The 14,362-nt window shown below is 42.3% G+C and overlaps 1 protein-coding gene across 4 annotated transcripts; it reads right to left on the bottom strand.

Annotated features, from left to right (window-relative positions):
- Positions 1 to 217: 217 nt before the first annotated feature.
- On the bottom strand, positions 218 to 7,191 carry POLR1F (RNA polymerase I subunit F). Of its 4 annotated transcripts, none has more exons than XM_063324972.1 (6): positions 6,905 to 7,191; positions 6,581 to 6,722; positions 5,199 to 5,407; positions 2,550 to 4,088; positions 2,196 to 2,325; positions 218 to 1,542 (listed from the first exon to the last, which is right to left on the bottom strand). In XM_063324972.1, exons 1-4 carry the CDS (start codon positions 7,120 to 7,122, stop codon positions 3,686 to 3,688), a joined length of 972 nt encoding a protein of 323 aa, XP_063181042.1. In that variant the 5' UTR covers positions 7,123 to 7,191; the 3' UTR covers positions 218 to 1,542; positions 2,196 to 2,325; positions 2,550 to 3,685. The 4 variants fall into 4 exon arrangements, with proteins under 4 accessions (XP_063181042.1, XP_063181043.1, XP_063181041.1 ...); XM_063324973.1 differs by having other exon boundaries at positions 219 to 1,542; positions 2,196 to 2,284; positions 2,554 to 4,088; XM_063324971.1 differs by having other exon boundaries at positions 219 to 1,542; positions 2,196 to 2,298.
- Positions 7,192 to 14,362: the final 7,171 nt, after the last annotated feature.

Below are 14,362 nucleotides of genomic sequence, written 5' to 3' on the forward strand. Positions count from 1 at the left end.
TTAACACTGCAGATCATTGCAAGCTTCAGAGAATAGAAAACAATTGTTTTAGTGAAGGCTAAAAATACTTTCTTTTAAGAGCGCTTGCTCTTCTGCCAAAGGCAAGGAATACACCGAGAAATATGTTTGCAGAATCAAAACATTTATAATACTAAAAAGAAGCAGTTCCTGCTTTAGAAACTTAAGAGCTGGTTAAGTTGGAACTACAGTTTTCATAATACAGACAAAAGATTATCAACCACAGACAGAAGTCAATATTGGCTTTGTTGCCAACTTAATGTTAAAACAGGAAAAAGAACAGCATATATTTTCTCTAGATCACCTGATAGTTACCTTGGTGTAACTATCAACATAGTTATAGGACAAAATACAATTTTATTTTCTAACCTTCTCTTTGTTGTGCGGCAGAAATGAGTTATACTAGAATGCAAATGGAAAAAAGGAACAGAAGGGCTGTGCAAGCAAATATGAAGTCACCTGGCCTCACTGGAAGCTTTACAAATGTTTGTTCTGTTTTCAAAAACCTCAACTTAACTCAAAATTCAATACAACTCTTCATTTGTAGTCCAGGGGAACACAGAAAGCTAAACATCTATAACGATCAAATTTCTTAGAAACTTCTATGCAAAGTATCAAGTTCGGCTTCTTTCCTTTGTTAATTTCAAGCATTGGAAAATCTTACTTTTTTTTTTTTTTTGAAGGGGAAAAACCAAAGCAAAGTGATTTAAAGTCATGAATAGAGTGACAATTCACTTCTGAAAATCCAAGTTTTCTTGCCATATTTAGTTAATGCTGAAACAGTGTCTACAGCAACATCAACAGTGCAGCTGTGAGGCTGCCAATACTGTCTCCAACTGTGAAAAGCACTTTTCTTCAAGTCTTTTCTTCACTTTTCCCCTTCCAAAGACACAATACAGCAGAAAACCCTCAACTGCTTCGGCCAAATGTCAGGCAATGAAGTCTACAATTTTACTGCATGAATTTAATGTAACATGTTACATTTAATGTAATAATACATGCAACAACTTGTTCAGCAATCATGAATAGCCAGTTCCTGCACTTAGTTTATTTTTTAATTGCACTCTTCTGTTGTAAGACAAGAAAGAAAGCCAAAAAATGATACAAGAGGGTGCCGGCCACACTTGTGTGCCAAATAAATCCTGCTTTTAAATAAGGCCCATAACTGAGACAGATTACACTATGCTTTCAGAAAATTTGCTTAATACCGTCAAAAAGACAGTTTGCATAGTTTCTTAAATTACAATAGGAGTTTCTTTCTCAGTAAGAGAATGGTAAAGCAGCAAAAGTGGGAAAAGAACATTCAAAGTGCTGAAAAGCATTTATACTATCTATGTTACTTGATTCGTTAGTTGCAACTTCAGTTCTTCCCCCTGGAATGTCTCCCTTGTCTCCACGCTGATGGAAAGCTGGAACAGAGCAAGACAAAACTCTTGGTGCTACGAGCTGGTTCTATGAACTGGTGGGGCTTGGCTCATGCCACAGTCACCAACAGTGAGTCTGCTGAAGATGTGTTTCCCTTCCCTACAAGGGAAAGTGAGCTATAATGATTATTAAGGACTAACAGATGAAGTCATACGATTCTCACAGTCTTTGGTTTATCTGCAATAGCAACTGTCTCCATCCTTCTCTTCCCATAGGCATCAACAGAAAATGCCATCCTCCCGTCTGATATATCCCCCATACCTACCCATCCAACTTCTTCCCTCTACATCAACTTATTTTAAAAAAAAAAAGAAAAAAAAAAAGGTGTGGTGTGGGGAGGGAAAAGCCAACAGATAATTTCTGACTGTAAATTATGTCCCAACCTTTAGCCTGTCCTGTGTATTTAAAGTTTAAGCATGTTACGGTGAGACTTCTTGTGCTCTCTGCAACACTTAACGTGCCAGAATACTGCCCTCAGTTGACCTTCTAGTGTGCTGTAACAAACGTGTAACAAACTTTATCCAACTTCTCAAGTTTTGTCACAGTACAGGAAGAATGGACAGATGACACAGTGTCCATGAAACCAAATGTAGTTCAAGTGTCAGTGTTGGCACATGTAGAAACACAACAGGGACAATTCACGTTCATCTCAGGACTGTCCAGAAACTCGTTTCAAGACCAAGTACGCTGATGAGCAAGCAAAAGAGGATATACTGAAGTTTAGCTGTCCTTAAACAGATATTTAAGCTCACCTTATAGATCTTCAAAAACTGTTAACTCGGTTCTTTATGGCATTATGACAACTTTAAAATGCCTATGATGTACCACCATACCATCCAGCCTGGAACACAGAAACTTAGATTTGACTTGGTAAGTCTGGAGCTTTAAAGATAAATAAAAGACATTAATATAGCACAGTCAGCCCTAAAATAAGTATTGTCACACTTCAAATTCAGAATATGTTCAATGAGAATGGATGTGTTATTAGGCTCTGTATATAAATCTAGTAACGTGAGCTAATAGCACCAGCATAATCACTAGAGCAAAATGTTTTCTCAATAAGAACAGACAGATGAACAGCAAGTCTCCACATATGTGCTACTTACTCACAAGGCTTCCAAAGAGCTGGTTATATCTTCTTGTAACAGGTAAATCAATATCAAAGTAACCACTGCCTCCCCTACTTCAGGTAAAGACTTAGCCTTGTCACACTACAGTCCTCCCCAGAACTCACAATAGAAAAGGGCTGCAACCAGAAGTACCGATACCCAAAAAATTATCATACGTGTACACCAGGAAAATTAGTTCTTAGTAAAGGTACATTTGTTAATGTTTAACTGTCATTATCCCATTGTCAGAACTTTCCACTAACGTTAATTCCAACAGTTTGGAAAATACTGACAGTAGCTACCTCCTATTCTAGAGAGCAGCGTTTGAAAGTTACACCTAGCACAAAAAGTTGGGAGTTGCACTTTAGCTTTTTTTAAAAAAAAAAACCACTGTGAAGTCAATGAACTTGATGCATAAAAATGAACTTTATCAAAGTATGTTCCATTACCAACTGCTTTATCGGCCTATATCTCAGTGGTATTCTAACCCATAAGTGGTACTGCATTACACCAGATTACTTTAATCTTCTCCTGTCTTCCCTCTTGCTCTGAATAAACTGATCATACTGCTTTTCCTAGAATACCACAAAAGCTGTTTTGAAAGATCCAAGACACTAGAGCTTGCTTAACTTTTAAGTCAGGCTGCAGTCTCATTCACAGGCATTCATGGCCCCTTACAATAATTAAAAAAACCCCAAACATCTCCTCTCAGCCCCTGGGAACTGAGGTGTATTTCCCAGAACCCCAAATGTAAGCCTAATCTGCCCTTATAAAATCAAGACACTGAGCAGCAAAGATGGAATTAGAGTAGCAAAGACCACAGCTAGCTCCTGGTTAATGTGTGGAACCAGGAAGCAGGGAGAGGTGAGACGTTCCTGTTAATTACATTCCACTGTTCTTCTGTGCCTTATTTTCCAGTAAATGAAACAGGCAGATATTGCTTCTATGCCATTTCTTCTATCACTTCTTAAAAAACTCCTGCCTTTAAAGCTGTGGGTGCATGTATGCACACAAACATCACCTCACCTAGCAGAGCAGATTGTTTAGTAAAGAAATATACATATGCATTTTGAAAACAGGATTTTATTGCAAGTATATCAAAACCGTCTAAAATCTTATTCAGGAAAGGCGCTTCAGACTTTGTCCTTTTTCTTTTTAGCTTTGGGTTCTTGGGACAGCTGAGATAATTCAGTTTCTTCGACTTCATCACAATGCTTTCTTTTCTTTTTCTTTGACTTTTTATGGTCGCTTTGGTAACCACTGGAGTCACTAGTAGGCAATACATGTTCCTGTTCTTCTTGCTTATGCTTTTTCTTCTTCTTCTTCTTCTTGCTTTTATCATCACATAATCCATTAACAGCATCAGCACTTTGCTCTTCTGCATTTTCCCTCCCAGTGTTATCCATCTCACCCAGAGGTTCCCCTGTGACATTGTCTCCCCCAGAGTCATTCAAGCCATTTTCCTGGTGGTCAAGGTTTTGAATTTCATCTCCATTTGTACTGTCAGTAATGGTCACAGACTGCTTGGGCCGCATGCTGTAAACAAATACACAAAATAAGCTTAAGTTGAGACATCTCAGTGCATCTCACACAGTGAAATGTCAGAATTTGCTAAAACATACCGCTAAAACCAACAATAAATGGAGCACATGATACTCTGGTTACAGACAATCATAAAGCCCATTTAACTTTCAGGGTAATTTCTATTTCCTGACTAGCTTCTCTCTTACCACACAAGCAATATTCTCTTTCAAATCTTAGCCTAACTTTCTTTTATAAAATGCTGTACAGACCATTTTGATATTTCCTCTTTTCTTGTACTCCTTCTTCCAATAATACATAATTATACATTATGTAGTAAAGGGTTTTTTTAAGTTATTCACATACGTGCACAGCCAATGGCCTGTTCAGTCATACATGAGACACACTGCTGGTTTTACCAAGCAATTGCTTTGCTGAAGTCTACAGAGTTAAAACAAAGGTGATGCCAGAAAAGTCAAAAAGAGAATAAAAAAAACCACCTCAAACAAAAATAAAAAAATCCAGCAGGTACCTTGCAACCGAGTGTGCTGGAGAATGGAAAGAATGCAGTTAAAAACCATCGAGGAGGAGATGTCCCCAGAGGCACTGAGGACAAAATCGTTTCGTTTCGTTTCATTGTAAGTTCACTGAAACAACCCAGAACTTCCTTCCAGATTCAAAAAGAAAAACCAAACGAAAAATGTTATGATTTTTTCAATAGTAGTACAGCATGTGTGTGTAAGTAAACAGCATTGTAAACATTGCGTTCAGGAACTGGAGTGTTTTCACTTGAAAAGCCTATGCACATTCATAAACACAGCTACTCTAGACATTTGGGGGTGCTGTTTTACATATATATTATTTATGCAATCAAGAGTTCACAAGTCAGCAGAGTCGCCATTTTTAAAGCTCAAAAAAAAATTTAATTTTATTTTTCCAGAGAAAACTTACATTCAAGTCCTTAACACTGGAAAGTTTAGTTTAAGATAACTAACACAGGGTATATATAGACATGGGTTTGTGTAAAAATAAGAAAGCCTAAAGATTAAGATGTTAACTGAAATAATTTAGCTTGTAACAAATCCTTTAAAACATTCAAAAATATTCTCTATTAGGGAACAATACCTGCTTTTAGTGAGTCCTCCTCGAATGAAGAACACCCCAGCTGCATCAGAATCCAAGTGCAATACTTGAAATTTCAGTTCATCCCCTATTTTTAACCCCAGCTCTTGCCACTGTACAATCGACATTTGTTCAGGTTTAGGGATAGAAGCATTGAAGCATCCATGTATCAGACAACCAATATGACTAGGGGCCACTTTATTAATTATACCCTAAAATAGAAAAAGAATGTCATATCAGGCTATAGTAAAGATCACCCCTTTAAATGCATGTATGATACGTATTTAGTTTCCTATATGGACACTTTTCAACAAGACTTTATTTGCACAAGTTACAAAGTCATTTTATCTAGCACATAAGCTAACTCTTCACTAAAATCAAAGTTATTCCTACATACTCTTCATACAGTTACTCACAAAGTAGAAATGAACCTCTATTTGGCAAGAGAAAGAAAGTCGAAACATGGGAATCAGCCACAGTGAGTACTTGAATAGAACAGATAACTCCTTCCTCACACTACAGCCATCAACTTTGCATCAAAGCCATTTTAAGTCTGACTTACTTGCCTAAAACAGCCTTCATGCTGGAAGAGCACTACTTAGCAGCTAAAGATACAGATGACACATAAAAAGCTTTTAGAGTACTTCATTCAGCAGGTTTTGCTGACACATTTGCACGCCGAACTTTATTCGCCTTTGCTTTCCCCAAGGATAAATGAAAGACACTGAGAGTTTTTCCATTCTCTTCCTAGCAGGAGGACACATTCATTTCTTAATCACATTTACAAAGACACACGTCATGCTGCAAAAGGTATGTCGCAACAACGAATGGAAGCCAACTCTCAACTTATTTTTCCCACAAGTACTGAAGCAAGGGTGTTAACAAGCTTAAAGCTGTTCTGTGAGCCACACATCTCCTTTTACTGAAAGGCAGGCTTCAACTTGATGTACTGCTCTTGTACTCGAAGGAAATAAATCCACGAGAACATCCTGAACATCCTAAACATTCCTGCCACCGTTAAGAACAAACACACCTATTTGAGAATTATCTGGTCTTCAGAAAGAAGCATTGATATAAATGATATACAAAACTATGACATAGTATTTAATCATACATAATCCTTATAAGGCAATATTTTAGTAATACATAAATATTATATATATAATTTAACAAATACAGGGACAGACACAGGAAAATAAAAACTACTAGTACTACTGCAAACTGCTAATAAACTACTGTAAACTACTTGTACACGAATAAACTACTAATATAAACTAAAATATAACTCCACCTAAGTCCCAGACCTCTGCTTATGATAGAGATAAGTCAAGCCGTGATCACTTTATTAAAAAAATGCCCTGTGAGACGTCAACGCGCCTACGCACCACCAGCTTTTTCCCTTTTTTGGGGCTGAAGATGACGAAGTCCGCCTCGATGTTCAGGTGGATGAACCCTTGGTCGTCGTAAATGTCGCCGAGCTCACCCACCACTTTGATGTTGTCGTAAGCCACTGGCACACCCTGAAGGCTGGAAGGAGAAGGAGGAGAAGGAGAAGGAAGGGGAGGGGGAGGACCGTTAGCTCTTAGGCCGGAGACAGCCCCACCCGGGGGGGGGGTGGGGTGGGGGTGGCGGCGGGCCCAGCCGGCGCCGCGGAGCCCCCAGGCGGCCCGAGGCCTCCCCCGAGCCGGTCGCCCCTTTCCCGGCCTCACCTTTCCGAGTAGCGCAGGAGCTCGGTGTCCAGCTGGGCGCGGATGCCGGTGCGCTTGCGGCCCAGGTAGCGCGGCGCCAGGGCGACGTGCCGGCGGTGCGGCGCCACCACCAGGCAGGAGTAGCGCCGCCCCACCAGGCCGCGGGCCACGGCGAAGGAGGGGATGGAGGCGGCGGGCAGCGCCGGGGCGAGCGGCGACGGATCCGCGGCCACGGCCATGCTGCGGGCGGCGGCGACGGCTGCGACCGCACACGCCACGGCGCGTCGTGATGGCGTCACGCAGGGCAGGGGCGCGGAGTGGCGGGGTCGCGGCCGCAGGGAATGACGCACTTCCGAGTGACGGCGTCGGGGGGAGAGGGCTGCGCCGTGCGGCCCGGTCGTGGCGGGCCCCCGGTGGCGGTGGCGGGTCCGGGCCGGGCGGCGAAGCCGCTCCGAGCAACCGGGCCGGTTGTTTCGGTGTCGGAGGAGGCTTGTGGGTATCCGGGGTCGCGGCCCCCCAGATTCCTGCTGGGCACCTGCGCCACTCCCCCGTACAGCCACAGCCCTGGGAGCACCTGGAGGCAGCGGTTTATGTCCACAACCCGTCTGTGCGCTCTCAGGCGCACCATTTACTGCCGCCTCAGATTATACCTCCGTGGTCGGCATCACTTATTTTCGCTTCTGAGCTGGTTTTGCATCCAGTGTGCCTCCTCATGCAGCCAATTGCCCCGTGAACCTAAATCACAGAATGGTAGGGTTGGAAGGGACCTCTGGAGATCACCTAGTCCAACCCCCCTGCCAGAGCAGGGTCGCCGAGAGCAGGCTGCACAGGAACGCGTCCAGGGGGGTTTTGAATGTCTCCAGAGATGGAGACTCCACCACCTGTCTGGGCAGCCTGTGCCAGTGCTCTGCCACCCTCAAAGTAAAGAAATTCCTCCTCATGTTTAGATGGAACTTCCTGTGTTCAAGTTTGTGTCTGTTACCTCTTGTCCTGTCGCTGGGCACCACTGAAAAGAGCCTGGCCCCATCCTCCTGACACCCACCCTTTAAGTATTTATGCGCATTGATAAGATCCCCCCTCAGTTGTCTTTTCCAGGCTAAAAAGACCCAAATCTGTCAGCCTTTCTTCATAAGAGAGATATTCCAGTCCCCTAATCCTCTTGGTAGCCCTTTCCTGCACTCTCTCCAGCAGTTCCCTGCCCTTGAACAGGTAGTTTTCATTTGGTAGTTTTGACAAAATGCTGTGTTGCGATGTCACTGTAAATTTAAATTGATTTAAATTTAAATCATTTGGTGATTTAGACAAAAGCCATGACATCAAATTACCTTAAATGCTGGTCTTTGTATGTGGCAATTCTAAGAATGCAGAATTTGTTTTCTGTTGCTAGGGCCTGGGTCTAATTTGTACATATAATGAGAAATTTCATAACACTTTTATTTACCATGTGCTAAAAGACAGAAGGAGAAGCAAGAGAGAACAAAAATCAAAAGGTGCACTGTAAATTGCAATGGCCCACAAAGTGAGCCACAATGATAGTGAAAAAAGAAAAGCTTGTTTTCCTGTTGTAACCAATGAAACTTGTGGATGATGAGTGAAGATTTTGTCCAGAAACATCGGTCAGGCTTTAGATAAGCACAAGCTTGTCTAGTATTGCCTTAGGATTTAATTTTAACCTGATTTGACTGAACTGGTGCAAAATGTTGAAGAGATCGTCTTTCTTTGATACAATCCCATTTATATCAGCTTAACTTGTTTTAGTAAATGTACCCTTTCAAACTGATTGAATCCACATGGGGAGTTATAAAAATAATTTTTTGATATATCAGTTTTATTAAAAGTGTTAACATTTCTTTATGCTGTGGAGGCCTCAGAAACACTGTTGTTCTATAAAAACAAGCCTTACGTCAGATGACAGAAATCCTTGAACTCCCTATAAAATGTTAAGTGACACAAAAGCCTTTGAAACTACTCAAATACTATATCACCAGAAGGTTTTCTTTGACTGAACATGCTGCGAAGACAGGACATTGTTAGTTTTCACAGGTAAAACAAACCATATAATTTGCAGTACTTTACTGCAAGTTAAGTTGGATTAGTGTGAAAAAACTGACATAAAAATGGCTTTCAGATGTCAGACTCAACTTGCAAAATTGAAAGAGAAAATGTCTTGAACTACTGTAATCTGTATTCTCTTGTGGCTTTAATCCTCCAAGGTATTTTATGTCTGTTGAAATTAATTGTATGTTATATGCTCTCAGCCTTTTGGAAGAAATACCTGTATTTTTTATTTCATCTATTCATATCATATTTAATCCTTGCAATGTGCTTTCAATCTTGGTTAAAGACCTTATACAATAACTGCATCCACTTCTATTCCTAAATGAAAGATATGTTTTATAACTCTTATTTATGAGTGGATTTAGTTTGCAGTGAGAACGTATAATGCACTAAGGGTTACGCTCCGCTTTATCCAGGATAATAAAAACCTAACTGTGCTCCTTAAACAAAAACTCCAAATAAGATGGAAAGGCAGCAGGAACAAAAATGTGGACTTTTGTTTTTCTCCCTGTAGGCAGGTTGGACAAGATGGTGCCAGAGGGTTTCCTCCCTCTGGGCCTGCAGGAATCCGGGGTTATCTCCATGGACATCTGTCCCCAGAAAACTCCTTACTCGTGCATGCTGTACCCTGGAGCATGCAGGATGTGCCCCTTCCTGGCAGCCTACAGAAAGTCTCACTCTGACAGGCTGCAAAAATATTTTTGCTTTGTACCAGGCACTCTAAACTGAAAACCTACGGCAAAATAATAATGTCTCAAAGCCTGCAAATACTATATGGGGACTGCAGAGGGATGCGCTAAACCCTAAACTATGTGGACAAGGCCAGCTGTCTTTAAGAGAGTTGTGTGTTGTGTAGTTGTGACTACCATTTGGCCTGGAAGACAAGAATCGCTCCTGGCGGCAGATGGTGCTGTGGTCATGTGTAGGTATTTTACTTGAGGTCAGGTCTGCACATTCTAATTGAATCTCCATTTATCCCTGCTACTGTCCTTTGGTTTTCACTGCAAAGTGCTCTTGGGTCTTCCAGATTTCCTTTCAGGCCAAAGTAAGATGGAGAATGAACTTTAAATCCTAATGGTCACTCAGTGTACGAGGTCAGGCCAGAGCTAATTCAAAATAGCCCTCTTGAAACTCTTTTGGTGGAGATACCTGGTCCCAGCACCACCTTTTTTTCTCTGTGAGTCCACACCTGTCGGGTCACACTGCTTGCTGATGCAACATAGCCTATCTCGACCAAAAGCAGCATTGTCTTGCAGTCTCCTAGAGACTTCAGACCCATCGTATAACTTGGGCTTTCATTACCTGATTGTAAAAGATGTCCTGACAGAAGAGAGGAATATCAGTCCAACTACCACCTCCCTTCATTACAGTTCAGTTCTTAAAATCACTTGGACCCGTAACGCTAAAGTGCTGATATCCCCATGTTAATTTGTCTTCTTTTTCTTCCCCAGTTGTATATCTTCTTTTCACTTCTCAATGTTAGCTTTCAGTTTAAAAACAATCTGTCTCAGCTGACCTTTTAGCAGCGGACTGCAGTGAGCCTCTGTCCAAAGAGGCAGCTAAAATCAATGTCTAAAACAGCACAGCATTGGTACGTTTGCCAAGTCTCACAGTGGCTGATAAAACTGCGCTGAGCCTGTTTTTCTCTAGTGGTCAGGTCGCCAGTAACAATTGGGACCAAAACCAAAAGCTGCATTTTGAATCACTGCTGTTCTTTTCCTTCCTGTTTTATCTGTATTTGTCTTGTTTTCTCTTTATGGAAAGAAGGCCAGCCTCCAGTAAGGAGACTCATTAACAGCCACATATCCAGCACCTCTCAACTGATCTTTTCTTTTATTCCCATGCAGTCATTGCCATCTTCAGTCCAGGTTTCTGAATTGACATCGTATGTTGAATAGAAGCTCTTTTGTGGCAGCTGCAGCTCATTCATTCAGAGGGCAGCCTCCATCCAGCATTAAAATCCTGGAAGTCTTAGCTGCAATGGAATATACTGCACCTCACGCAGAGTGGAAGAGTGCCCCTGGCACTTTGCTGGAGTAGAAGATACGCCCCCCCTTAGGGCCATCTGCTTAAAGAACTTGGTGCGTTTTGAAATTGAATCCATTCCAGGTTCCTCATCACACAACCTGTGCTCTATAAAAAAGAGAAATGAAGAAAAGCCTCACAGTTACAAAGAAAGCTCATGTTTCTACTCATGTACAGTAGAAAACTCACGCTCAGATTTTTTTTTCAAATATTTTAGCTGGCTTCACATTTTTCGTGTGGTATCATAAAAACCTACAGTATTTTTGATGACAGTTGTTGCTGTGGTACTTTGAATGAAGAATCAGTACTCCAACTCTCAGTTTTGTTTGAAGTTGTATTGTATGGTAATAGGTTTGCTTCGATATCTTTGACCCTCATCCCAAATAGAGACTAACCCTGGGATGCTTGGTCAGTGAGAATTAAGCATCTAAATGACACTGGGGGGTCTCAATTTGTGGCCCTAAATATGGAATTCTGTTAGGGTAGTTTTGTAAAGTTTTTTTGAGAGAGAGAGCCACCATTCAATTACGTACAGAATCAATGAATGTGAGGGATTAGCTAAAGTTACACAATAGTTACAGTAGTAAAAATTCGCTTGACTGGAAATGTGAATGGAATTAAGTTGTTATTCTCAGGCAAAAATCTAATTTGAGCAAATACGGGATGATAAGGTGAATACTGTTTTCTCTCTAACAAAGACATTGACCAAAGAAGGTAGATATTCCTGTCAGTATATCAGGCATCTCTGTATCACTGGGTTTGTACATAAAGAAAATGTACCAAATGCTGCTGAAAATCCACCAGATGGCACACTAAAGCCTTAATACTGAAAAGTGCCATCCGTCCAAGATAAGCATAGTAATGGCATGGCAGGCTGAAAATTTTAAGTGTATTGCAATATGCAGACTGTGCTTTCTTTTGTCAGTGATTAGGAGGTCAGTCTTTAATAGCTAGGAAATGACTTAGAGAAACATTAAGGGAAAGAAATGGGATAAGACAGCAATTATGTTAATTTTTTTCAGCTAATAATTTGTCTTGATTTGTAATGACATTGATGATTATTGTGGTTTAACCCCAGCTGGCAACAACTAGGCACCACACCACCGCTCGCTCACTCTCCCCTGGTGGAATGGGGGAGAGAACTGGAAGGATAAAAGTGAGAAAACTCATGGGTTGAGATAAAAACAGTTTAATAGGTAAAGCAAAAGCCGTGCACACAAGCAAAGCAAAAACATGGAATTCACTCACTGCTTCCCATCGGCAGGCAGGTGTTCAGCCATCTCCAGGAACACAGGGCTCCATCACGCGTAACGAATACTTGGGAAGACAAAATGCCATAACTCCCAGTGTCCCCTCCTTCCTTCTTCTTCCCTCAGCTTTTTATTGCTGAGCATGACATCATATGGTCTGGGATATCCCTTTGGTCAGCTGGGGTCAGCTGTCCCGGCTGTGTCCCCTCCCAGCTTCTTGTGCCCCTCCAGCCTACTCGCTGGCGTGGCAGTTTGAGAATTAGAGAAGGCCTTGACTCTGTGTAAATCCTGCTCAGCAATAATGAAAACATCCCTGTATTATCAACACTGTTTCCAGCAGAAATCCAAAACATAGCCCCACAGTAGCTACTATGAAGAAAATTAACTCTGCCCCAGCCAAAATCAGCACAACGATGGCTGTGATGAACATCTCCTAACAGTTGGGGACTGGCTAGATTTCCTTTGGCCCTTGATTCTCATAGAATCATAGAATCATTTAGGTTGGGAAAGACCCTTGGGATCATTGAGTCCAACCATCATCTCTACAAAGTTCTCCCCTACACCATATCCCCTAACACCACATCTAAACGAGTCTTAAACACATTCAGGGATGGTGACTCCACCACCTCCCTGGGCAGCCTATTCCAGTGTCTGACCACTCTTTCTGTGAAGAATTTTTTCCTAACGTCCAGCCTAAACCTACCCTGCTGCAGCTTGAAGCCATTCCCTCTTGTTCTATCACTAATTACCTGTGAGAAGAGACCAGCACCAACCTCTCTACAATGTCCTTTCAAGTAGTTGTAGAGAGCGATGAGGTCTCCCCTCAGCCTTCTCTTCCTCAAACTAAACAGTCCCAGCTCCTTCAATTGCTTCTCATAAGATTTATTCTCCAGGCCCTTCACCAGCTTTGTTGCCCTCCTCTACACTCGCTCCAGCACCTCGATATCTCTCTCCTATTGAGGTGCCCAGAACTGGACACAATACTCAAGGTGTGGCCTTACCAGTGCTGAGTACAAGGGGACAATCACCTCCCTACTTCTGCTGGTCACACTACTTCTAATACAAGCCAGGATGGCATTGGCTTTCTTGGCCACCAGGACACACTGCTGGCTCATGTTCAGCCGCTTGTCAATTAGAACTCCCAGGTCCTTTTCTGCCAGGCGGCTCTCCAGCCACACTTCCCCAAGCCTGTAGCGATGCATGGCGTTGTTTTGGCCCAAGTGCAGGACCCAGCACTTGGCCTTGTTGAAGCACATTCCATTAGCATTGGCCCATTGGTCCAATCTATCCAAGTCTCTCTGTAGAGCCTCCCTATCCTCATGCAGATCAACACTCCTGCTTAGCTTTGTGTCATCTGCAAACTTGCTGATGATACACTCTATGTCCTTATCAAGGTCATCAATAAAGACGTTAAACAGAAATGGTCCCAACACTGAGCCCTGAGGGACACCACTTGTGACTGGCCACCAGCTGGATTTAACTCCATTGACCACCACTCTTTGGGACCGCCCATCCAGCCAGTGCTTGATCCAGCAGATTGTATGCTCATCCAGGCCATGAGCCGCCAGTTTTTCCATGAGAATTCTATGGGGGACAGCGTCAAATGCTTTTTGAAAGTCTAGGTAGACAATGTCCACAGCCTTTCCCTCATCTAGTAATCGGGTCATCTTGTCATAGAAGGAGATCAGGTTCATCAGGCAGGACCTGCCTTTCATAAACCCATGCTGACTAGGCCTGATCCCCTGCTTGTCCATTATATGACTTGTAATGGCACTCAAGATGATCTGCTCCATGACCTTCCCTGCTACCAAGGTCAGACTGACAGGTCTATAGTTTCCTGGATCCTCCAGCCTACTTCTCCAAGTAGGTTGCTGCCTGCCAGGAAATGGCTGATATGGCTGGCCATCAGTATTGCCTACACTGTGAATCACTCTTCTGGAGATAAAACATCTCATCTATAAATATATTACTGAAATGACTGTGTCCAAGTAGCTCCCTGGCCTTACAACTGTGGAAAAGAGAGAACCTGCCGTAGGATGTTTGCTGCTGGCTGTGGTGCCCCTCTCCAGCTTTGCTGATGTTTGAAGGCATAGTTTCAATGATAGAGACATCATGACCTGTAGAAATCTGGCTGTTGATCTCATGC

The sequence above is a fragment of the Chroicocephalus ridibundus genome, chromosome 2 (assembly GCF_963924245.1).
Source record: "Chroicocephalus ridibundus chromosome 2, bChrRid1.1, whole genome shotgun sequence".
Taxonomy (NCBI): domain Eukaryota; kingdom Metazoa; phylum Chordata; class Aves; order Charadriiformes; family Laridae; genus Chroicocephalus; species Chroicocephalus ridibundus.